This window comes from Nomascus leucogenys, chromosome 17 (genome assembly GCF_006542625.1).
Source record: "Nomascus leucogenys isolate Asia chromosome 17, Asia_NLE_v1, whole genome shotgun sequence".
NCBI lineage: Eukaryota > Metazoa > Chordata > Mammalia > Primates > Hylobatidae > Nomascus > Nomascus leucogenys.
The window spans coordinates 93,253,891-93,277,333 of NC_044397.1; the positions used below are offsets into that span (position 1 = coordinate 93,253,891).

Here is a 23,443-nt window from a genome sequence, read left to right on the forward strand (position 1 = left end):
CATTGGGCTGACCTCAGGGTCCCGGTTCTGATACTTTCTCACAGTCACAGGTGACGTCGCCCTGGAGGGGACCGGGAGAGGGTACGTGGGGCTCCCTGGACTGTTTGCAACTGCCTGAGTCCATAATTATTTCAAAATAAAAAGTTAAGATAGGGCCGGGCGCGGTGGCTCACGCCTGTAATCCCAGCAGTTTGGGAGGCTGAGGCGGGTGGATCACAAGGTCAGGAGTTTGAGACCAGCCTGACCAACATGGTGAAACCCCGTCTCTACTAAAAATACAAAAATTAGCTGAGCGTGGTGGCGCACGCCTTTAGTCCCAGCTACTCAGGAGGCTGAGGCAGGAGAATCGCTTGAACCCGGAGGCGGAGGTTGCGGTGAGCCGAGATGGCGCCACTGCACTCCAGCCGGGGCGACAGAGCGAGACTCCGTCAAAAAAAAACAAAAGAGGCAGAGCACTTGCTTTCATTCTAACTTTTCACTCTTACACATAACACAATTATAAACGCCTTTCTATATGTAGCTTTTTATTTCTTTTCATTTTTTTCCCTCGGGATAACTGCCCGAGCAAGGGGTTAGAGGGCGGCCGCTCCCTGGGGTTCCCTGTGATCCCACCTCCCTCCCTGCCGGTGCTGCCAGCTCCTCTCCTGCGGTTTTGTTCAGCCCTTGTGTGCACTGGAGCCTCGTGTCTAATCAGCTCAGGTCTGTTCTGTTTCGGGGCTGGTCACCCTCCGCTGAGCGACCACAGATTTCCACTATGTCCTTGGGTGGGGGGTACACTCATCCTTCTTGACTTTCAGGCGCGAGTGGGATTTTTCTGCACGAGGCGGGCTTAGACTCGGGTGTGGCTATCAGCCTTTTGCTAGGAGGCCAGCGCGGGGCCGGGCAGCGTCCCTCTTCAGTTTTATTTTTGGAGAGCCTCGCCTGGCGCCTTGCCTGCCTGAAGGGGCCTGTGCACCGAGACAGAGCCCGACCCTCAGGACGGTGCCTCGGGGACTGTGTGCACCTTTGACCACCTGGCCCTGCCCCCAGAGCTGCCTGCTCCTGCCCCTCCCACAGCTTCCCGGGGCCCCGAGGCAAGCGCATTCAGGTCGGGGTGCTGGCACCCGTGCGCCTCTGCAGGGAGGCAGCTGGGAGGGGCGTTCCTGGCTGACTCAGCGCGTGGCCAGTTCTGCTGCTGTTGGCTTAGTCCTCTGCTGGGGGCATGGCTGCTCCTGAGTCAGTGCCGGCTGGTGACACCACCGAGACGGGGACTTAGGGAGGCGACTGCATGGGTGATGCAATCTGTGTCTGAGTCTCGGCATCTCAGCACAAACATACACATGCACGCCCGTGCACACACACACACGCATGTACACATGCAGACACACATGTACACACCCGCGCACACACATATCCACACACCTACAGTGACATATACACATGCCCACACACATGCACACACCCATTGTGACATGCATGCCCACACACGTGTGCGCACACGCATATGCAGTGCCATGTCCACACACGTGCACATACACACGTGCACACTGACATGCATGCCCACACACATGCACATATGCAAATGCACCTATGCACACACTCATACGCAGGCGCACACACATGTAGATATGTACATGCACTCATATAGACACAGATGCACATGTACACACCTGTTCAGGTACACACATGCACAGATGCACAGACTCACATGCATGCTGGCATGCACACCCATGCATACGCATGTACACGTACACACACATGCAGATATGTGTACACACATGCACGCATATATGCCCACTCATGCATGCCAGTATACACACATGCACACACAAGGTACACATACACATGTGCACACTGACATGCACACCACGTGTACACGCACATACGTGTACAGTCACATGCACATCATTGACATACCTGCAAATAAACAGACACACATGCCCACACACTCACACACTCACACACACACACACAGCGCAGCTCTCTCTGGCCTTTCTGGCGGGCCTGGGTTATTACCCAGCCCAAAGGGAGCATCTTGCAGGGAATTTCGCCCAAAACAGAAAAGCCAGCACGGCTCAGGGCCTGATGCTCACATGGAAATTGCGGGGGGTGGCTGCCCAGGGCAGCAGGGACCCAGGGTCTGGGTAGACACTCCTGAGTGTGGGTGCTAAATAGGACCCCCGGCCTTCCAAGGAAAACAGGAGGTGGGGCCAGCCCGTTTGTTCTCTGTGCGCGCGTATTTTTAGCACTGAGTAATTTAGGTATTTTTAAGCCCAACCAAGGGCGGTTTTCCCTGAGTTGGATGTTTTGTGGCTGCTTTGAAGCTCTCTGGAATCAGAGCCCTCTGAGCGGCCACACGTGGGCTCTGCCTCCAGAGCAGACAGATTGGGCCTTCTCTGCCCCCAAAAAGTTGGGGCGGGACGTCTGCTGGAAACCAAGGAGGCTGGGTGGTGTCAAAGGGATTTTTTTTTTTAATTGATCCTTTTATTGAGATCGCCGTGGAGTCACATCCAGTGCTAACAAAGAATGTAGAGGAATTCTGTGTGTCATTCCCCGGCCGTCCCTGGTGGTAACATTTGGTAAAGCTACGGGCAAGATTGCAGCCAGACAGTCACACACCCACCAGCCTCACTCAGGTTCCGCAGTATTCAGTATTGTGCCTGCTGGTGAGTGAGTGTGTGAGGCTCTCTGTGAGTTTATCACTCATGTAGGCTTGTGGATTCATCACCGTAGTTGAGGCACTAACAGGGATCATTCATGTTGCCCTTTTATTTACTTATTTATTCAGAGATGGGGTCTCACTAAGTTGCCCAGTCTGGCCTCAACCTCCCAGGCTCAAGTGATCCTCCCATGTCAGCCACCCAAGTAGCTGGAAGCAAAGGAGTGTGCAACCCATGCCCAGCTAATTTTTTAATTTTTTGTAGAGAGGGGGTCTTGCTATGTTGCCTAGGCTGGCCTCAAACTCCTGGACTCAAGTGATCCTCCCATCTCAGCCTCCCAAAGTGCTGGGATTACAGGCAAGAGCCACCGGGCCTGGCTGTGTTGCCCTTTTATACAGAGACCTATCTCCCTCCCAGTCCCTGCCCCACCGATCCCTGGCAGCCGATAATCTGTTTTCCATTTATAAAATTTCGTCCTTGGGCTGGGCATGGTGGCTCATGCCTGTAATCCCAGGACTTTGGGAAGCCGAGACAGGCAGATCACTTGAGGCCAGGAGTTTGAGACCAGCCTGGCCAACATGGTAAAACCACGTCTCTACCAAAAATACAAAGATTAGCCAGGCATGGCGGCGCATGCACCTGTAATCCCAGCTACTCAGGAGGCCAAAGTGGGAGTATGGCTGGAGCTGGAGACGCGGAGGTTGCAGTGAGCTGAGATCGCACCACTGCACTCCAGCCTGGGCAACAGAGCGAGACTCTTGTCTAAAAAAAGTCCTCTTAAACACATTACACAAACAGAAGCATATGCTACACATCCCAGGCCCTGGAGATTCCCCTGTGGTGTGGTATACGTGGACGATCCTTCCCTTCTTATCACTAAGTAGGCATTTTTTGAAAACTCTGGAATCTGCCTCGGCTTCTCTGCGGCTGCCTGGCTCTGCAAAACAGACAGCGATGCCATGAGTTATGACAGAGACAGAGTGTGGCTTAATTAGCTGCTCACAGACGCCCAGCTGGGACTGCGGCTACCCAGGACTCTTGAACCTGGCCCCTGCCCCTGCCACCCCCATCAGCACCAATCCCCCTGCTGGGTCCTACTAAGCAGGTTTCTCTAGGCTGGACACTGCCGACACGTGGGGCTGGATCGTTCCCTGGAGCGGGGCCGTCCTGGGCACTGCAGGGAGCTGAGCAACGTCCCTGGCCTCCACCCAACCCACTCCATGCCAGGAGCTCCCCCCACAGCCACAGATGTCCCCAGACATCACCCAGTGTCCCCTGGAGGGCAAGAACCCCTGTCACGGACTGAGGCAGGCCCCCAGGGAGCCTGTGTGGGTCCTGCCTTCTCCAGAGGGCCTTTGCTCTTTTTTTTTTTTTTTTGAGACGGAGTCTTGCTCTGTCGCCCAGGCTGGAGTGTAGTGGCACGATCTCGGCTCACTGCAAGCTCCACCTCCCGAGTTCACGTCATTCTCCTGCCTCAGCCTCCAGAGTAGCTGGGACTACAGGCGCCCGCCATCACGCCCGGCTAATTTTTTTTGTATTTTTTTTTTTTTTTTAGTAGAGACAGAGTTTCACCGTGTTAGCCAGGATGGTCTCGATCTCCTGACCCTGTGATCCGCCCGCCTTAGCCTCCCAAAGTGCTGGGATTACAGGCGTGAGCCACCGCGCCCGGCCCTGCCTTTGCCCTTTCATTCCCTCATTCTGCAAACTCTCACAGAGGATTGTGACGGCTGACCGCGTGCCAGGCTCTATGCTGAGAGTTAAACGAGTGCCAGCTCTGTGTACACGGAGGCCCCTGGTCCCCACTCAGAGGCGAAGTGGCCGTGCCTAGAGTCGGGAAGGTTGAGCCAAGGCCGCTGCCCCTGCTGCCACCCGGAGGCCTGACCTGAACTTTGACCCACACCCCTCTGCTTCCCCCACAGCTCTCTGGACAACGAGGCCCAGAGCTAATGGCAGACAATGTCAGCCACTAACAACATTGCCCAGGCCCGGAAGCTGGTGGAACAGCTACGCATCGAAGCTGGGATTGAGCGTATCAAGGTGAGCCCAGCGGGCGCCAGGAAGAGGAGGGGAGGGACCCATGGATGTCCTGCAAATGATGGATAGGAGGCTCAGCCGGAGGGCAGACGCTTGCACCCCAACTGTGCCTCTTGCTGTGTGACCTGGGGACCCTCCCTTAACCTCTCTGAGCCTCCGTTTCCTCGGCAGAAAGAGGCAGCTGATTTAACACCTATCTCCTGCCTTCCTGCAGCAATGTAATGTGCCTTGTGAACACACTGGGGCCCCGTGGAGACGGTCATCGTGACAGAGCACTTTGTCGTCCTCATCTGCATTGCTCTGTGCTGCTCCTTGGCTATGATGGATGCAAATTAAACTGAGAGACACGGTCCCAGGCGGGAGGAGATGGCATGTCCTGTCTACTTTTTTCACTTCTGTGTTGTTTGAAGGATGTTTGTTTGTTTAAGACAGAGTCTTGCTCTGTCGCCCAGGCTGGAGTGCAGTGGCGCGATCTCGGCTCACTGCAACCTCCACTTCCCGGGTTCAAGCGATTCTCCTGCCTCAGCCTCCCAAGTAGCTGGCAATACAGGCGTGCACCACCACACCCGGCTAATTTTTTGTATTTTTAGTAGAGATGGTGTTTCACCATGTTGGCCAGGCTGGTCTTGAACTCCTGACCTCAGGTGATCCGCCCGCCTTGGCCTCCCAAAGTGCTGGGATTCCAGGCGTGAGCCACCATGCCAGGCCCGTTTGAAGTTTTTTACAAGGATCACACTTGAGGCTGTGCCTGATTGACAGAGATTTATTTTGAGGCAAGTTCTGAAATCTGCAGGGCAGACCAGCAGGCTGGAGACCCAGGGAAGAGTTGGTGCTGCAGCTGGAACCCCCAGGCCACCTGGAGGCAGAGTTCCCTCCTCCTGAGAGGACCCCAGGCTTTTTCTCTTAAGCCCTTCAACTGATTAGATGAGGCCCACCCGCATTACAGACGGTCACCTGCTGTGCTTGAAGTCTACGGATTTAAATGTGAATCACATCAGAAAAAAAAAAAAAAAAAAAAAAAAAACTTTTGCATGCCAGGCACTGTGGCTCACACCTGTAATCCCAGCACTTTGGGAAGCTGAGGTGGGCAGAACACCTGAGGTCAGGGGTTTGAGACCAGCCTGGCCAACATGGTGAAACCCCATCTCTCCTAAAAATACAAAAAAAATTACCCAGGTATGGTGATACAGGCCTGTAATCCCAGCTATTTGGGAGGCTGAGGCAGGAGAATCGCTTGAACCTGGGAGGCGGAGGTTGCAGTGAGCCGAGATTGTGCCATTGTACTCCAGCCTGGGCAACAGAGCGAGACTCTATCTCAAAAACAAAAAAAAAAGAAAAGAAAAAACAACCTTCACACCAACATCTAGAAAAACATTTAACCGGCCAGGCACGGTGACTCACGCCTATAATTGCAGCACTTTGGGAGGCTGAGGTGGGCGGATCACAAGGTCAGGAGTTCGAGACCAACCTGGCCAATATGGTGAAACCCCGTCTCTACTAAAATTACAAAAAAATTAGCCAGGCGTGGTGGCAGGCACCTATAGTCCCAGCTACTTGGGAGGCTGAGTCAGGAGAATATCTTGAACCTGGGAGGCAGAGGTTGCAGTGAGCTGAGATTGCGCCACTGCCCTCCAGCCTGGGCGACAGAGCGAGACTCCGTCTCAAAAAAAAAAAAAAAAAATTTTAACCAAACCCTGGGGCACCATGGCCCGCCCTAGTGCACCCATAAAATCAGCCATCACCCCACGTATCCACTCAGAACTCAGCTCTCCAGCACCTGTCACCAGCTTGTCATTATCGGCCACGGGAATTTATTAGGAAGGGGTGCCCAGCCCTTGCTTTGCTCCCAGCAGGGGGTGGACAGACTCGTCCCTGCTGGCCAGGTGGCACAGGAGTCAGAAACGGTTCTGATCGGCCGGTGAGCCTCCCTCCCCTCCCAGACCCCACCACGCTGCCGCTGGCCGGGATCCAGCCAGGAGGGGAGGGGTCTGCCTCCCACGAGGTGTCTGAATGTTCCAGAAATCTGACTGCAGAGGACAGACCTGAGCATTCAAAGCATTCCTTGGGGCTGAAGAAAGAGAAAGCCCTGGTTGAAGTGGTTTTCCTTTTACCAGTGGGTGCCAGCCCCCAGCCCGGGCGGAGGGCGGTGACTCGTCCTGCCCCGTTTGATGTTGAGGAGGGGCCCCCACCGCCCCTTTGAATGTCGGGCCTTGGGGGAGCCAGGATTTGACCCGTCCCCGAGCCCAGTCCCGCCTGAGGTTTTATATCCCCAGCTCCAACGCGGCGACCAGAACCACAGAACCTCAATGGCGACGATCTTGGGGCTCACCAGCCCAGCACAGTGGGCATGGGGGGTGGTGCCAAGGCGGCCACGTGCTGGAGCCACAGTGCCAGCTATTTTAGGGTCTGGAGGCTATTTCTGTCGTCCAGGAGGGCCGCTTCCCAAACAGAAGTCTAGAAAGCAGGCCAGGTCCGAGTTATCACAGGCCGCGGCCGGCGGGCTCACTCTGTGGGCAAGAGTGTCCCCCGGCTGCCCAGCTGGGCAAGACCCCAAAGCTGTCCCACAGGCTCCTGGCCGTTTGAGGGGCCCAGGTCCCAGATTTCCTTGGGGTCCAAAGGAGGACGGAGGATCTGGGATGCAGAGGTACTGGCCGGGCGAGGCGGCTCATGCCTGTAACCCCAGCGCTTTCGGAGGTCTAGGCGGGAGGATCACCTGAGCCTAGGAGTTTGAGACCAGCCTGGGCAACATACTGAGACCCTCGTCTGTACAAGAAAATTATTCTAAAAATTATGGCCAGGCCGGGCACGGTGGCTCATGCCTGTAATCCCAGCACTTTGGGAGGCCGAGGTGGGCGGGCCACCTGAGGTCAGGAGTTTGAGACCAGCCTGGCCAACATGGTGAAACCCCGTCTCTACTAAAAATACAAAAATTACCCTGGCGTGGTGGCGTGCGCCTGTAGTCCCAGCCACTTTGGGAGGCTGAGGTGGGAGAATTGCTTGGACCTAGGGGGCGGAGGTTGCAGTGAGCCGAGCTCATGCCACTGCACTCCAGCCTGGCTGACAGAGTGAGACTCTGTCTCAAAAAAATAAATAGCCGGGCGCGGTGGCTCACGCCTGTAATCCTAGCACTTTGGGAGGCCAAGGCGGGCGGATCACGAGGTCAGGAGATCGAGACCATCCTGGCTAACATGGTGAAACCCCGTCTCTACTAAAAATACAAAAAAATTAGCCGGGCATGGTAGCGGGTGCCTGTAGTCCCAGCTACTTGGGAGGCTGAGGCAGGAGAATGGTGTGAACCCAGGAGGCGGAGCTTGCAGTGAGCCGAGATCGCACCACTGTACTCCAGCCTGGGAGACAGAGCCAGACTCCGTCTAAATAAATAAATAAATACATAAATACATAAATAAATAAATATTATGGCCAGGTGTAGTGGCTCACTCCTGTAGTCCCAGCCACTCGGGTAGTCCCAGCTGAGGCGGGAGAATCACTTGAGCCCAGAAGGTGGAGGCTGCATTGAGCTATGATAGCACCACTGCATTCCAGCCTGGGGGACAGAGCGAGACCCTGTCTCAAAAACAGATAACAAACGCACCTCCGTGAAGCGACACTGCGATCCCTCTTGGATCATCCCCTCGCCTCTGCCACATCTAATCCTCCCCGTGATCGCCCTCTCGCTTTCCAGGAGAGAAAGCCAGGAGAGAAAGGTCGCTGAGTCCCACAGAGACACGGTTACCGGTTACGGCATGAGATCCAGGGCCAGACGGACGTGTCCCCGTTAAGCCTGACCCAGGACACCCGACACCCCAGCCCCAGCCCTGCTGGGGTGAGCTAAGCGGGGAGTGGCAGCAGCACCCCCAAAGGCATGGCCAGGAGAGACGGGCGTGTGGCGTGTGGCCTGGGGCGGGCTGGCAGCAGCCCAGGGCTGGGGGTCCCTCCTGTGACCGGAAGCATCAGGCCTTCAGAGGGTCGGAGTCATCAGGGGGTTCAGGCTGCAAGACAAAGATGGAGACGGACTTATCTCATCCTCACCGGGCCCAGCCCCCTGGCCGGGTGTCACTGTGAAACCTCCCTCGAGCTCATCAATTGTGCAGGCAGCGTTTTCCTATCAGGACCTTCCTTCCTTGGGGTGAGAATGAGGTCCTGGGCTCCGAAAGCGGGGTCCATCTGTCCCTGACCCTTTGTGTTCAAAATCTGGCAACGCTTGCTGAAGGAAGCTCAGCCTTTTCTTTTTAAAAAAAATCTTTTTTAGGCCAGGTGCCGTGGCTCACGCCTGTAATCCCAGCACTTTGAGAGGCTGAGGCAGGTGGATCACTTGAAGTCAGGAGTTTGAGACCATCCTGGCCAACATGGTGAAACCTGTTTCTACTAAAAATACAAAAATTAGCTGGACGTGGTGGCGGGCACCTGTAGTCCCAGCTCCTTGGGAGGCTGAGGCAGGAGAATTGCTTGAACCCGGGGAGCAAGAGATTGCAGTGAGCTGAGATCACACCACTGCACTTTTCTTAATTTTGAGAAAGGACACACATAAATTTATTTATTTATTTATTTATTTATTTATTTATTTATTTATTTATCTTAATTGAGACAGGGTCTCGCTCCATCTCCCAGGCTGGAATGCAATGGCGTAATCTTGACTCACTGCACCCTCAACCTCCCAGGCTGAAGCAATCCTCCAGCCTCAGCCCCCCAGTTAGCGGGGACTACAGACGCCCACATCACTATGCCTGGCTCATTTTTGTATTTTTTGTAGAGATAGGGCCTCACTGTCTTGCCTAGGCTGGTCTCAAACTCCTGGGCTCAAGTGATCCTCCCGCCTCAGCCTCCCAACGTGTTGGGATTACAGGTGTGAGCCACTGCACCTGGCCAAGACACATCTAAAGTTTACCACTAGTGATATTTAATATAGTCACAATGCTGTGCGCCCAATCACGTTTATTCCAGGACATTCCATCACCCCAAAAGGAAGCCCTGTGCCCCATCAGCCATCACTCCCCAGCCCCTCCCCAGCCCCAGCACCCACAGATCCCCTTCCTGTCTCTGTGGATAGGCCTGTCCTGGACATTTCATAGAAATGGGATCACACGGCCGGGCGCGGTGGCTCACACCTGTAATCCCAGCACTTTGGGAGGCTGAGGCAGGCGGTTCGCGAGGTCAGGAGTTCAAGACCAGCCTGATCAACATGGTGAAACCCTGTCACTACTAAAAATACAAAAATTAGCTGGGTGTGGTGGCGCATACCTGTAATCCCAGGTACTTGGGAGGCTGAGGCAGGAGAATCACTTGAACCTGCGACGTGGAGGTTGCAGTGAGCCGAGATCATGCCACTGCACTAGAGCCTGGGCAACAAATAGAGACTCCATCTCAAAAAAAAAAAAAAAAAAAAGAAAGAAATGGGATCACACACTGTGTGGCCTTCTGTGTCTGGCATCTCTCACTGAGCGTGAGGCCCTTAGATGCATCCACACTGTGGCCTGTGTCAGAGCCTCGCTCCTTTTCATGGCTGAGTAATATTCCAGTGTGTGGATGGGCTGCACTGTTTGCCCACGCCCCCGTCCATGGGCTCCTGAGCTGTTTCTGCCTGTGGCTGTTGGGAATGGTGCTGCTGTGAACCCGGGTGTGCCAGCCTCTTCTTATATCTCCCCTCTCTCCTCCTTGTGCCCAAACACAGGTCTCCAAAGCGGCGTCTGACCTCATGAGCTACTGTGAGCAACACGCCCGGAACGACCCCCTGCTGGTCGGAGTCCCTGCCTCTGAGAACCCCTTTAAGGACAAGAAACCTTGTATTATTTTATAACTGTGTTCTCATATGTTCTCTCTCTCTCTCTCTCTCTCTCTCTCTCTGTCTCAGGCAGGACATCATTCATTAATTAGCTCAAACAAAACATCTCAAGTCCCCAAAACCTTTAATTCGAAAAGAAATCCCCCCTCCCCCCACAAAAAAGGCGTTCCCACCGCCCGGATGGGGTAGAATGGACCTTGTAGGTGTAGATGGATCTTCAGGTCCGACCCCATGGCCCTCTCAGTTTGGGCCAAAAGGGATGGAGGCTTTACGGCCGCTTCCCGTTCGGAATAACTGAAATCCCCCAGCGATGGGGTAACAATTTTTTAAAACTCTCAATTGCCGTTTGGACTGTGGACCGGCGCCGAGGGGGAAAGGGAGGTGACTTCGCCCGGTGGCAATAGTTCCGGGAGAATTGGCCATTGGTAAAGACTTCATATTCCTAGGGTCACTGGAAGGCTTTGTGTTGTTTTTAAGTAGAGGTAAAATTGAGGTGTGGGGGTGGGGAGGTGACATCATGAAGTTTTTTGGAAATATCTCTCCATTTAAAAAATTGTTACTCCATACGGCTAAACTCGGATTGTGATGGTTGAACCCGTCGCTAAACTGCACCATCATGCAATAAATGCACGATGGAGTGTGGGGGTTGGGAGGGGGCTTTGTCTATGAAAAGTTGCGAAGTGTGACTCCCCTGCATGATGTTCGCCATGGGTCCTTTCTGCAGGGTCCCCTCTGTGCCAGAAACGGGTTTTCAGGACTTGCCCCAGGGGAGCCGACACCGGCCCGGCCCATCACGTTTTTGGATTTTTTTCTTTTTCTTTTTTTGAGACAGAGTTTCGCTCTTGTCGCCCAGACTGGAGTGCAGTGGCGTGATCTCGACTCACCGCAAACTCCGCCTCCCCGGTTCAAGCGATTCTCCTGCCTCGGCCTCCCGAGTAGCTGAGACTACAGGCGTGCGCCACCACGCCCGGCTAATTTTTGTATTTTTAGTAGAGACGGGGTTTCACCGTATTGGCCAGGTCGCTCTCAAACTCCTGACCTCGTGATCCGCCCACCTCGGCCTCCCAAAGTGCTGGGATTACAGGCGTGAGCCACCGCGCCCAGCGTGTTTTAAGCACGAGGCATCCGTGTGGCTGGGAGAGGCTTTGACCGTCCTTGGCTCTTCCAGGTTGTCCTACCCTCTGACGTCCACCAGAGACATTTTTCAAACAGAAATGCAGGCTGGGGAGCCGCGGCAGGGCGGGTGGGGCTACCCTGTGCTGCTGTGTGTACAAAATTGTTCCATGACCTTGGAGTGACTTTGAAGGACTCTGGGAGGTGAGACGTTGTCCCGGAGATGGAAACGTCCGCTCAAAACGTTACCCTGTTGCTCGAACCCGATCTTTTTGCTTTTCCACCCCGTGCAACCCAGGACGGCTGTCTGAGGCCCAGAGATGCCTTGGACGCAGGATGGGCCACTCCTCCCAGCGGCAAGTGGAAATCGAAGACGTCATGGGGTCAGGGGGAGGCTTCTGAAAGATGACTGTGTCCTCCTCTGCGGCACGGACGGGAGCAGGTGCAGCCACATCCTCCAGGGCCTGCCGGCATCACCTGCGGCCACACCTGAGATGGGTCCTGAGCAGCCGGGACCCCACGCAGCCCTGATCACAGGAGGCCTGGCCGCCCCGACCCCCTCCACGGGGCTGGCCTAGAAGCAAGTAGTAGAAAAAAGCTAGCCTAGTCCTGTCCCTCCGGCCCCAGTGGAGACGGGCATCTAAGAACCCGTGCCGAGAGGGTTCCTGGACGGCTGCCCGGGTCCTCCGTGCAGGCCCGTGAGGCAGGCATCCCTGCTCAGTTCACTTCCTGGGGTGACCGCCAGGGTTCCCACCTCACCAAGGCTAGAGGGCTCCATGCGTGTGCAGGTGTGGGGGGAGTGACCTCCACTCCTCAACCTCGGGCAGCTCCCACAGGCCACAGCCGGGCTCCTCACCCCAGGCACCCAGCTCTCTACGGCAGGTCCGAGAGGGCTGGGGCTTCGGGGAGCCCTCCCCACCAAACCCACTGTTGGCCCAGGAGAGCCCCTGAGGCTCCTGGAGACTGCAGCCTCCTGTGGTTGGGCTGGGAGCCAGCGGGGTTTGGGGTGTGGGCGTCCCCACCACCCATAGCAGGAATGGCAGGACGGGACAAAAGCCTGTTCCAGGGACCCTGGGAGGACCCCAGGCACGGAGACCCTGCCTGCCTCCACCCCTTCCAACGAGCCATGTTGGTAACTGGGAACAAACACACCCCACCCCGTTTTTCCTTAAAAGAGGCCTTAATCCCCGAGCCCCCGCTGCCAGGGCAGAGGGAGGAGGGGGCACAGCTGTGCCAAGCCCAGCCCCACTGGTGTGTCCTCACGATGTGACCCCAGAAATGCCAGCGTGGAACGGAGGCCGCTGCAGAGACACAGCCCCAGGCAGCCGGGCCTCCTAGGCTGGTGGAGATGGTGGGGTTAAACCCCGGCTTCCAGGGACACTTAGCTCCAAAGGCCCTAAAGCCACGTCCTCCGGACCCACAGACGGGATCCTGCACAGAAGTCAGAGAGCCTGGGGTCTGCGCGTTCTAGGTAAACTGAGGCTCGGGGAGGGGAAGGACAGGCTGGCCTCTCCTTCACCGTCCACAGGGCCTTGGGTTCCCTGAGCTGTCCAGACCCCACCATCTCCAGGACTCCAGGGAGGTGGCCATTACCAGAAGCCTGTGAGTTTCTTTCTAGCTTGGGGGATTAAAAAAATTCTCTACTTTTTTTTCTTTTAGAGTAGACCTCAGTGACCACACTGCAGAAAATACCTTTGCAGATGCAGCACCTGAGAGCACACACCAACCGCCTCATGTGCTTTTCTGCCGGGAATCCCTGGGGTGAACGAATGTTTTATGGGCGTTTCCAGGAGCGTGTGTGCACTTCCAGATGGGGAGCTGGGGGCGGGGGTAGCAGCAGCAGCTCTAGCCTTGGGGAGACGAGCCTCTCTCAGCCACCCCAGGGGACAAGAGAGTTAAGGACATTCACCCCCACCCACGCACACACAGAAGGCAGCGTCAAGTGGGAGAGAGAAGGCCCTTTCTCCTTCTGTAGCCTGGGTCTCCGATGGGCCTTCCCCGGTGCTGAGCAAGACACCAGTTGCCGGGTGAAGGGCCACAGCGGGCCAGCCCCGACCCTGTCGTGACCCACCTGGGCACCTTCCCAGACCGGCTCCGCCCCCCCTGCCCTCCTGTCTCTAGGAAGGAGGCAGAACATGCACCCCTCTCCCACCCTCCCCAGGGGTAACCCCAGGCCAAGCACAGATAGCTCAGCTGTGACCTCTGGCCTCTGGGGACATATACGGGGCGGCTGGGCCAGGGCGGAAGGTGCTCCTCTTTCCCTCCTTCTGCGTGCTAACTTTGACGGGCGGGCCACCGTGTCCGAGGCACAATGCTAGGCCTCCAGGCCACGCATCCATCTCCAAGTTAACAGCCCCTGTCCTGCCCAAGCTCTGGGGCAGGTAGGAGACGGCCATCACACACCTGCCCGTGCGTGAGTGACACGGGAGGGGGCTTCCGGGCGCAGGTGGAGCCACCACGCCTTTCCTCAAGGGGTCACTTATTAAAAAGTCCACGGCCTGAGGCCCGGCCCTCTGCACAGAAGCCATATGCCGGCCAGCCGCGCCTCCTCCTCTGTCCACGGAACCGTTGCCGATCTAATCTTTCTAAAGACCTGTGTCCTGTTTCCAGCCGCCGCCTGTGGTTCTAGCAGGTTCTATGCCATCTGCATTGGGATGTCTGGTTGTTTTTATTTCTGACTTTTTTAAAATTCCAGGTGTGCCGCACCCACTTTCTCGCAGTGTTTTAATATTGTGTGGAGTTGTTGATACAACGTGAATTCATACACAATAAAAAGCGTCACTCTCCCTTTTCTCCCGGCTCTGGGCTGTTCCTTCTCTCCCTGGCCCGGGGCTTGCTGGGGAGGGAGCTCCTAGCATACAAGCAGATGCCCCAGGCTTGGCTCCAGGCATGGGGACCCGCGGCCGCACACCATCCCGTCACCCTCCCTTCACCAGCCCAGGGAAGAGGTAACAGGAGGGGACCCCGAGAGGCAGCACCAGAAACCAGGAATGTTCAGCTTTCGGATTTGTACTTAGAACATCTAGGAGGGGCCGGGCGCAGTGGCTCAGGCCTGGAATCCCAGCACTTTGGAAGCCCGAGGCAGGCAGATCACCTGAGGTCAGGAGTTCGAGACCAGCCTGGTCAACACGGTGAAACCACGTCTCTACTAAAACTATAAAAATCAGCTGGGTGTGATGGCACGTGATTATAATCCCAGCTCCTCAAGAGGATGAGGCAGGAGAATTGCTTGAACCCAAGAGGCAAAGGCTGCAGTGAACCAAGATCACGCCACTGCACTCCAGCCTGGGCAACAAGAGCAAGACTCCGTCTCAGAAATTAATTAATTAATTAATTAATTAAATAAAATGTAAAATGTAGGAGTTGTGTAATCATGACCTCTATGTAGTTTCAGAATACTGTCATCACCCCAAAGACATCCCATCCCCATCAGCAGTCACTCTCCGCCCCTCCCCAGCCGCAGGCCACCGTGAATCCCTTTACTGTCTCTGTGGATTAGCCTGTCCTTCGCAGTTCACATAAATGGGATCATGTATTGTGTGGCCTTTTATGTCTGGCACCTCTCCCTGGCCGTGACGTCCTCAGGGTTCATCCAGGTGCTAGCCTATGTCAGAGCTTCGTTCCTTTTCATGGCTGAGTAATATTCCTTTTTCCAGACAGACCACCTTGTATTTATCCATTATGATTGCTATTTAAGGACATGGAAGATGCTTAAATATTAGGTTGGTACAAAAGTAATTGTGGTTTTCACCTTTTTAATGGCAAAATCGCAATTACTTTTGCACCAGCCTAATAATATAGTCACTGAAAAACTTACATGCAAAATCATACACATTCCTAGCAATGGGTTTTTTGTTTTGTTTTGTTTTGTTTTTTGAGATGGAGTCTCGCTCTGTCGCCCAGGCTGTGGAGTGCAGTGGTGGGATCTCAGCTCACTGCAAGCTCCACCTCCCGGGTTCAGGCCATTCTCCTGCCTCAGCCTCCCGAGTAGCTGGGACTACAGGCGCCAGCCACCACGCCCAGCTAATTTTTTGTATTTTCAGTAGAGACAGGGTTTTACTGTGTTAGCCAGGATGGTCTCGATCTCCTGACCTTGTGATCCACCCGCCTCGGCCTCCCAAAGTGCTGGGATTACAGGCGTGAGCCACCACGCCCGGCCTTGTTTTGTTTGTTTTGTTTTGTTTTAATGCACAGAAAAAAAGACATGGGAAATAAGCCAAAAAGGTTTACAATTTCTTTTCCTGGTCCCCGAAACAAAATATAATAACTATAGAAATTACATAAAATAGGCCAGGCACAGTGGCTCACGCCTGTAATCCCAACACTTTGGGAGGCCGAGGCGGGCGGATCACCTGAGGTTGGGAGTTCAAGACTAGCCTGACCAACATGGAGAAACCCTGTTTCTACTAAAAATACAAAAAAATTAGCCGGGCGTGGTGGCCCATTCTTGTAATCCCAGCTACTCAGGAGGCTGAGGCAGGAAAATCACTTGAACTCAGGAGGCAGAGGTTGCAGTGAGCCAAGGTGGTGCCATTACACTCCAGCCTGGGCAACAAGAGCAAAACTCTGTCTCAAAAAAAAAAAAAAAAGAAGTTACATAAAATCATACAGGATTCAAAAGTCATCCTTGGCTGGGCACTGTGGCTCATGCCTGTAATCCCAGCACTTTGGAAGACTGAGGTGGGCAGATCACCTGAGGTCAGAAGTTGGAGACCAGCCTGGCCAACATGGTGAAACCCCGTTTCCACTAAAAATAGAAAAATTAGCTGGGTATGGTGGCATGCACCTGTAGTCCCACCTACTCAGGAGGCTGAGGCAGGAGAATCATTTGAACCTGGGAGGTGGAGTTTGTAGTGAGCTGAGATCATGCCACTGCACTCCAGCCTGGGCAACAGAGCGAGACTCTTGTCAAAAAAAACAAACAAACAAAAAACACACACACAAAGCACATGGAAGATGCTTAAATAACAGCCATTGAAAAACCTACATGCGGCCAGGCGCGGTGGCTCACACCTGTAATCCCAGCACTTTGGGAGGCCGAGGCGGGTGGATCACGAGGTCAGGAGATCGAGACCATCCTAGCTAACACGGTGAAACGCCGTCTCTATTAAAAATACAAAAATTAGCTGGGCGTGGTGGCGCATGCCTATAATCCCAGCTACTTGGGAGGCTGAGGCAGGAGAATGGCATGAACCTGGGAGGCGGAGCTTGCAGTGAGCCTAGATCGTGCCACTGCACTCGAGCCTGGGCGACAGAGCGAGACTCCGTCTCAAAAAAAAAAAAGGTAAAGCAAAACCTACGTGCAAAATTGCACACATTACTATCAACTGTGGGTTTTTTTTAATGCACAGAAAAAAAGACGTGGAAAATAAGCCAAAAAGGTTTACCACTTCTTTCCCTGGTCCCCAAAACAAAATATAATCATTACAGAAGTTATATAAAATAATACAGTATTTAAAAGTAATCCTTAGACCGAGCACAGTGGCTCACGCCTGTAATCCCAGCACTTTGGGAGGCTGAGGCAGGTGGATCACCTGAGGTCAGGAGTTAGAGACCAGCCTGGCCAACATGGAAAAACCCCATCTCCACTGAAAATACAAAAATTAGCCGGGTGTGGTGGCGATGCCAGTAGTCCCAGCTACTCTGGAGCCTGAGGCAGGAGAATCACTTGAACCCAGGAGGCGGAGCTTGCAGTAAGCCGAGATCGCACCATTGCACTCCAGCCTGGGCAACAGAGCGAGACTCCGTCTCAAAAAAAAAAAAAAAAAAAAAATTTTTTTTTAAGTCATCCTTAATTTACCTTTTTTTATTTGCAAGTTAAAAAAAAGAATATATCCAGCCGTGCACCGTGGCTCACGCCTGTAATCCCAGCACATTGGAAGTCCAAGGCAGGTGGATCACTTGAGGTCAGGAGTTCAAGACCAGCCTGGCCAACATGGAGAAACTTTGTCTCTACTAAAAAAAAAAAAAAAAAAAAAAAAATTAGCTGGACATGGTGGTGTATACCTGTAATCCCAGCTAGTCGGGAGGCTGAGGCAGGAGAATCGCTTGAACCCGGGAGGCTGCAGTGAGCTGAGGTCGCACCACTGCACTCCAGCTTGGGCAACAGAGCGATACTCTGTCTCAAAAAAAAAAAAAGAGGCCGGGCGCAGTGGCTCACGCCTGTAATCCCAGCAGTTTGGGAGGCCGAGGCAGGTGGATCATGAGGTCAGGAGATCGAGACCATCCTGGCTAACACAGTGAAACCCCGTCTGTACTAAAAATACAAAAAATTAGCCGGGTGCGGTGGCGGGCGCCTGTAGTCCCAGCTACTCGGGAGGCTGAGGCAGGAGAATGGCGTGAACCTGGCAGGCAGAGCTTGCAGTGAGCGGAGATCGCACCACTGCACTCCAGCCTGGGCAACAAAGTGAGACTCAGTCAAAAAAGAAAAAGAGAAAGAAAGAAAAGAGAAAGAAAGAGAGAGGGGGAGGGAGGGAGGGGAGAGAGAGAAAGAAAGAAAAGGAGGAGAGAGGGAGGGAGAGAGGGGGAGGGGAGGGGGGGAGGGGAGGGGAAGGGAGGGAGGGGAGGGAAGATCTCTCCACACCCTTCCTCAGACCCATTCTCAGCACCTGTAGGCACCATTTGTTCACAGCTGAGGCAAATCCTTCAAACTTCTAGGCGTGCACAAACGTTGGCATCAGAAGAAAGTAGTGACAGTAAGTAGCATTAATGGTTCATTTCCTCAGATTGTGTCATCTGATCCTCCCGGAAACGCTGTGAGGTAAGGGCTATGGTTGTACGCGTTGATTGTGCAGATGAATAAACATGGACTCAGAAGGTAAGCAACTCCCTTGAGTCCACAGCTAGAAAGTGGTACGGCCAGAACTGGGCAGAATTTTCAGCCAGACGGTAGGGCTCCTGCACACGTGCCCAAGACCGTCTTCTGTAGTGGAGATTGGCACTATTTCATACCAACACTTGCCATTTGTTTTTCTTTTTTTTTTTTTGAGACGGAGTCTCACTCTGTCGCCCAGGCTGGAGCTGGAGTGCAGTGGCGCGATCTCGGCTCACTGCGAGCTCCGCCTTCCGGGTTCACGCCATTCTCCTGCCTCAGCCTCCCCAGTAGCTGGGACTACAGGCACCCGCCACTGCGCCCAGCTAATTTTTTGTATTTTTAGTAGAGACGGGGTTTCACCATGGTCTCAATCTCCTGACCTTGTGATCCGCCCGCCTCGGCCTCCCAAAGTGCTGGGATTACAGGCGTGAGCCACCGAGCCTGGCCCACTATTTGTTTTTCAAAACTGGACTCACTCAACACAGACTGCTCTGATGCTAGCTTAGCTTTTTTTTTTTTTTTTCGTTTAAGTTCCTATGACCGACAGCTTGATAAGTTATTGCATTTTTATGAAGGAAAACAAAAAAGATAAAAAAATAATAATTTTTTAAAAATCAGTGCATTTTAACAACTCCAGAGTAATTTGATTTACATGCTTAGCCGGACGCAGTGGCTCACGCCTGAAATCCCAGCACTTTGAGAGGTCGAGGCCGGAGGATCACCTGAGGTCAGGAGTTCAAGGCCAGCCTGGTCAACATGGTGAAACCCCATCTCTACTAAAAATACCAAAATAAAAAATAAAAATTAGCCAGACATGGTGGCAGGCACCTATAATCCCAGCTACTCAGGAGGCTGAGGCAGGCAATGAACCTGGGGGGCAGAGGTTGCAGTGAGCCAAGATTGTGCTACTGCACTCCAGCCTGGGCAACACAGCAAGACTCCATCTCAAAAAAAAAAATTATATACTATTGATGGACAATTAGATTATTTCTGAGTTTTGCTTCTTTTACACACTATCTTTCAATAAAGTGCCTTATGAACATGTTTATTTCTTTCTTTTTTTTTGAGACAGAGTTTTTCTCTTGCCACCCAGGCTGGAGTGCAATGGCTTGTTCCCGGCTCACTGCAACCTCCGCCTCCCGGATTCAAGCGATTCTCCTGCCTCAGCCTCCCGAGTAGCTGGGATTACAGGCATGCACCACCACACCTGGCTAATTTTGTATTGTTAGTAAAGACGGGATTTCACTATGTTGGTCAGGCTGGTCTCGAACTCCCGACCTCAGGTGATCCGCCTGCCTCAGCCTCCCAAAGTGCTGGGATTACAGGCATGAGCCACCGTACCCAGCCTACATATTAATTTCTGTACACACACTTGTATGAGTGTGTGCATTCCAGCATATGTGTGTACCTGTCCCTAGAATTATGAGACATTTGTATTTCCTCATATGTAAAATGCCTAGTCATACTTTTCTTTTCTTTTCTTTTCTTTTCTTTTCTTTTCTTTTTGAGACAGGGCCTGCTGGCTCTGTCGCCCAGGCTGGAGTCCAGTGGTGCTACCATAGCTCACTGTAGCCTTGATCTCTCAAATTCAAGCAATCCTCCCACCTCAGCCTTCCAAGTAGCTGGGACTACATGGAAGCACCACTACACTCAGCTAATTTTAAAAAATTTTTTAAAGATGAGTTCTCGCTGTGTTACCCAGGCTGGTCTCCAACTCCTGGGCTCAAGTGATCCTCCTATCTTGGCTTCCTAAAGTGCTGGGATTACAGGTGTGTGCCACTGCACCCGGCCTGTTTATTTCCTAATTAAATCACCTGCCTATTTCTTTGGGATTAAAGACACTTTTTACGCAGGTTTGTTAATTCTGATCTGTTACAAGTGTTGCAAATTTTTTCTCCTAGACTATCATTTAGATTTTTACCTCTGGCACACAAAACTCATCAACATGTTCCTCTCTTGATTCTCTAGGTTTTGTGACATGCTTAGTTAGAAAACTGTTCCACAAACTAAGATTTAAAATGATACATCCTGGCTGGGTGGGGTGGCTCACACCTGTAATCCCAGCACTTTGGGAAGCCGAGGCAGGCAGATCATCTGAGGTCAGGAATTTGAGACCAGCCTGGCTAACATGGCAAAACCCCGTCTCTACTAAAAACACAAAAATTAGCTGCACGTGGTGACGCGTGCCTGTAGTCCCAGCTGCTTAGGAGGCTGAGAGGCAGGAGAATTGCTTGAACCTGGGAGGCAGAGGTTTCAGTTAGTTGAGAGGGAGTCACTGCACTTCAGCCTGAGTGACAGAGTGAAACTCTGTCTCAAAAAAAAAAAAAAAAAAAATGTTGGGCCGGGCGCGGTGGCTCACGCCTGTAATCCCAGCACTTTGGGAGGCCGAGGAGGGTGGATCACGAGGTCAGGAGATCAAGACCATCCTGGCTAACATGGTGAAACCCTGTCTCTACTGAAAATACAAAAAAATTAGCTGGGCGTGGTGGTGGGCGCCTATAGTCCCAGGTACTCAGGAGGCTGAGGCAGGAGAATTGCTCGAACCCGGGAGGTGGAAGTTGCAGTGAGCTGAGATCGTGCCACTGCACTCCAGCCTGGGCGACAGAGCGAGACTCCGTCTCAAAAAAAAAAAAAAAATGTTGTACATACACAGCATGGAATATTATGCAGCCATAAAAAGGAACGGGATTATGTCCTTTGCAGGGACATGGATGGAGCTGGAAGCTGTTATCCTCAGCAAACTAACACAGGAACGAAAAATCAAACACCACATGTTCTCACTTGTAAGTGGGAGCTGAACACTGAGAACACATGGACACAGGGAGGGGAACAACACACACTGGGGCCATCCGGCAGTGAGATGAGGGGGAGGGGAGGGGAGGGAGGGCTCCAGGATAAAGAGCTGACGCACGTGGGGCTTTTTGTTTGTTTGTTTGAGATGGGAGTCTTGCTCTGTCACCCAGGCTGGAGTGCAATGGTGCAATCTCAGCTCACTGCAACCTCTGCCTCCCAGGTTCAAGCGATTCTCCTGCCTCAGCCTCCTGAGTAGCTGGGATTACAGGTGTCCGTCACTACACCCAGCTAATTTTTGTATTTTTAGTAGAGACGGGGTTTCACCATGTGGGTCAGGCTGGTCTCGAACTCCTGACCTCAAGCAAGCCACCCGCCTCGGCCTCCCAAAGTGCTGGGATTACAGGCATGAGCCACCGCGCCCAGCAACACATGGGGCTTAATACCTAGGTGACAGGTTGATTGGCGCGGCAAACCACCATGGCACATGTTTACCTATGTAACAAACCTGCAGGCTTGTTCATTCTGATCTGTTATAGGTGTAGCAAATATTTTCTCCTAGACTTCCTCCACCTTCACAGCCAGGAGCGTAGCCTCTTCCAGTCCTTATGAGGGACCCTGTGAGGACACTGGGACCTGCAGACCATCCAGGCTGCTCTCCCATCTCAGAGTCTTTCACTCAATCGCACCTGCAGAGTGTCTGTTGCCGTGGAAGGTGACATATCCCTGTGTCCCGGGAATTAGAACAAGGACATCTTTGCCGGCCGCTATTCAGCCAACCACTGCTTGGGCTGCCCAGAGGCAGAGCCTGAGACAGAAGGTTGATGTGCTCTTGTTTTCTGGGGGAGTCCAGTCTGATCCTCTGTACGAGAGGAAGGGACCAGGACAATGAAACAGGGAATGAGAGCAGGCCCAGAAGAGGGTGTGTCACTGCCTCAGCCTTGGCTTAATATAGGCGCCCGTGTCCCCGCAAGCTCACGGAGGTGGCATCTCAGGGCCCATAGATGGGAGGAGGTTGACTCACTGGCGACTCCTCACTGGTCACAGGCTCACCTCTGCCCTCACTGGTTGTGGCTGCCTGTGTGCAGGGGGGAGCTCAAGTGCAGAGTTCACACCTGAGTGACATCCGTCAACACCCGACAGAGCTAGCCCGTGAGTGGGTGAGGCCGAGAGGCTCTGCAGGGGAGCATAAGAGGGTCTCATACCAGGACAGGCCACATAATTTGCAGGGCTCAGTAGAAAATGAAAACACAGGGCCGTTTTTCAAAAATGTTGAAGAATTTCAAGACAATGACGCAGCATTAAACCAAGTGTGGGGCCCTTCCGACCACACAGCCCTTCTGATCATGGGGCCCTGGGTGACTCACAAGTCGCACACCCATGAAGTCGGCCCTGTCTCATACATCCACCAGAATATTTTTCAGATATTCCGGAAGGGGTTTGCTTAAGCTATTAGGACAGAAAAAAAGTCCCAACAGATTGAAGTCATTAAACATTTAAAGCCTTTACTGGCCGGGTACAGTGGCTCACGCCTGTAATCCCAGCACTTTGGGAGGCCAAGGTGGGTGGATCACCTGAGGTCAGGGGTTCGAGACCAGCCTGACCAACATGGCGAAACCCCGTCTCTACTAGAAGTACAAAATTAGCTGGACGTGGTGGCGCATGCCTGTGATCCCAGCTACTCAGGAGGCTAAGGCAGGAGGATCGCTTGAACCTGGGAGGCAGAGATTGCAGTGAGATGAGATTGCATCATTGCAACAAGAGCAAAACTCCATCTCAAAATTTAAAAAAAAGCAAAAAAACAAAACCTTACCCCTATAACATGCTCACTTCAGTAGCACATATTCAAAAAGTTGGAAGGATGCAAAGATTAGTATTGCCCCTGCGTAAGGATGACATGGAGCATTTCATATTTTTAAAAAAGAAATAATAATAATTAAAAATTGCCGGGCGCGGTGGCTCACGCCTGTAATCCCAGCACTTTGGGAGGCCGAGGTGGGCAGATCACGAGGTCAGGAGATCGAGACCAACCCGGCTAACATGGTGAAACCCTGTCTCTACTAAAAAAAAATACAAAAAATTAGCCGGGCGTGATGGCGGGCGCCTGTAGTCCCAGCTACTCAGGAGGCTGAGGCAGGAGAATGGCGTGAACCCGGGAGGCGGAGCTTGCAGTGAGCCAAGATCGCGCCACTGCACTCCAGCCCGGGCGACAGAGCGAGACTCCGTCTCAAAAAAAAAAGAAAAAAAAATAATAATAATTTAAAAATTTTTAAA

General features: G+C 53.1%; 1 protein-coding gene and 2 pseudogenes across 2 annotated transcripts in view; all 3 read left to right on the plus strand.

Annotated features, from left to right (window-relative positions):
• The window catches only part of GNG7 (G protein subunit gamma 7), a 187,422-nt gene extending 173,066 nt beyond the window's left edge, over positions 1-14,356 (plus strand). Inside the window, exons 4-5 of the mRNA XM_030795941.1 lie at positions 4,559-4,676; positions 10,342-14,356. Coding sequence (XP_030651801.1) covers positions 4,596-4,676; positions 10,342-10,467 — 207 coding nt within the window. The 5' untranslated portion in view covers positions 4,559-4,595 and the 3' untranslated portion in view covers positions 10,468-14,356. The remainder of the gene's footprint in view (positions 1-4,558; positions 4,677-10,341) is intronic.
• Positions 13,243-14,358, plus strand: LOC115830836 (annotated as a pseudogene). Its single transcript, XR_004026336.1, has one exon. The product of XR_004026336.1 is annotated as an uncharacterized LOC115830836 (transcript).
• Positions 14,359-22,991: 8,633 nt separating this feature from the next.
• LOC115831030 lies at positions 22,992-23,086 on the plus strand (annotated as a pseudogene).
• The last annotated feature ends 357 nt before the right edge of the window (positions 23,087-23,443 follow it).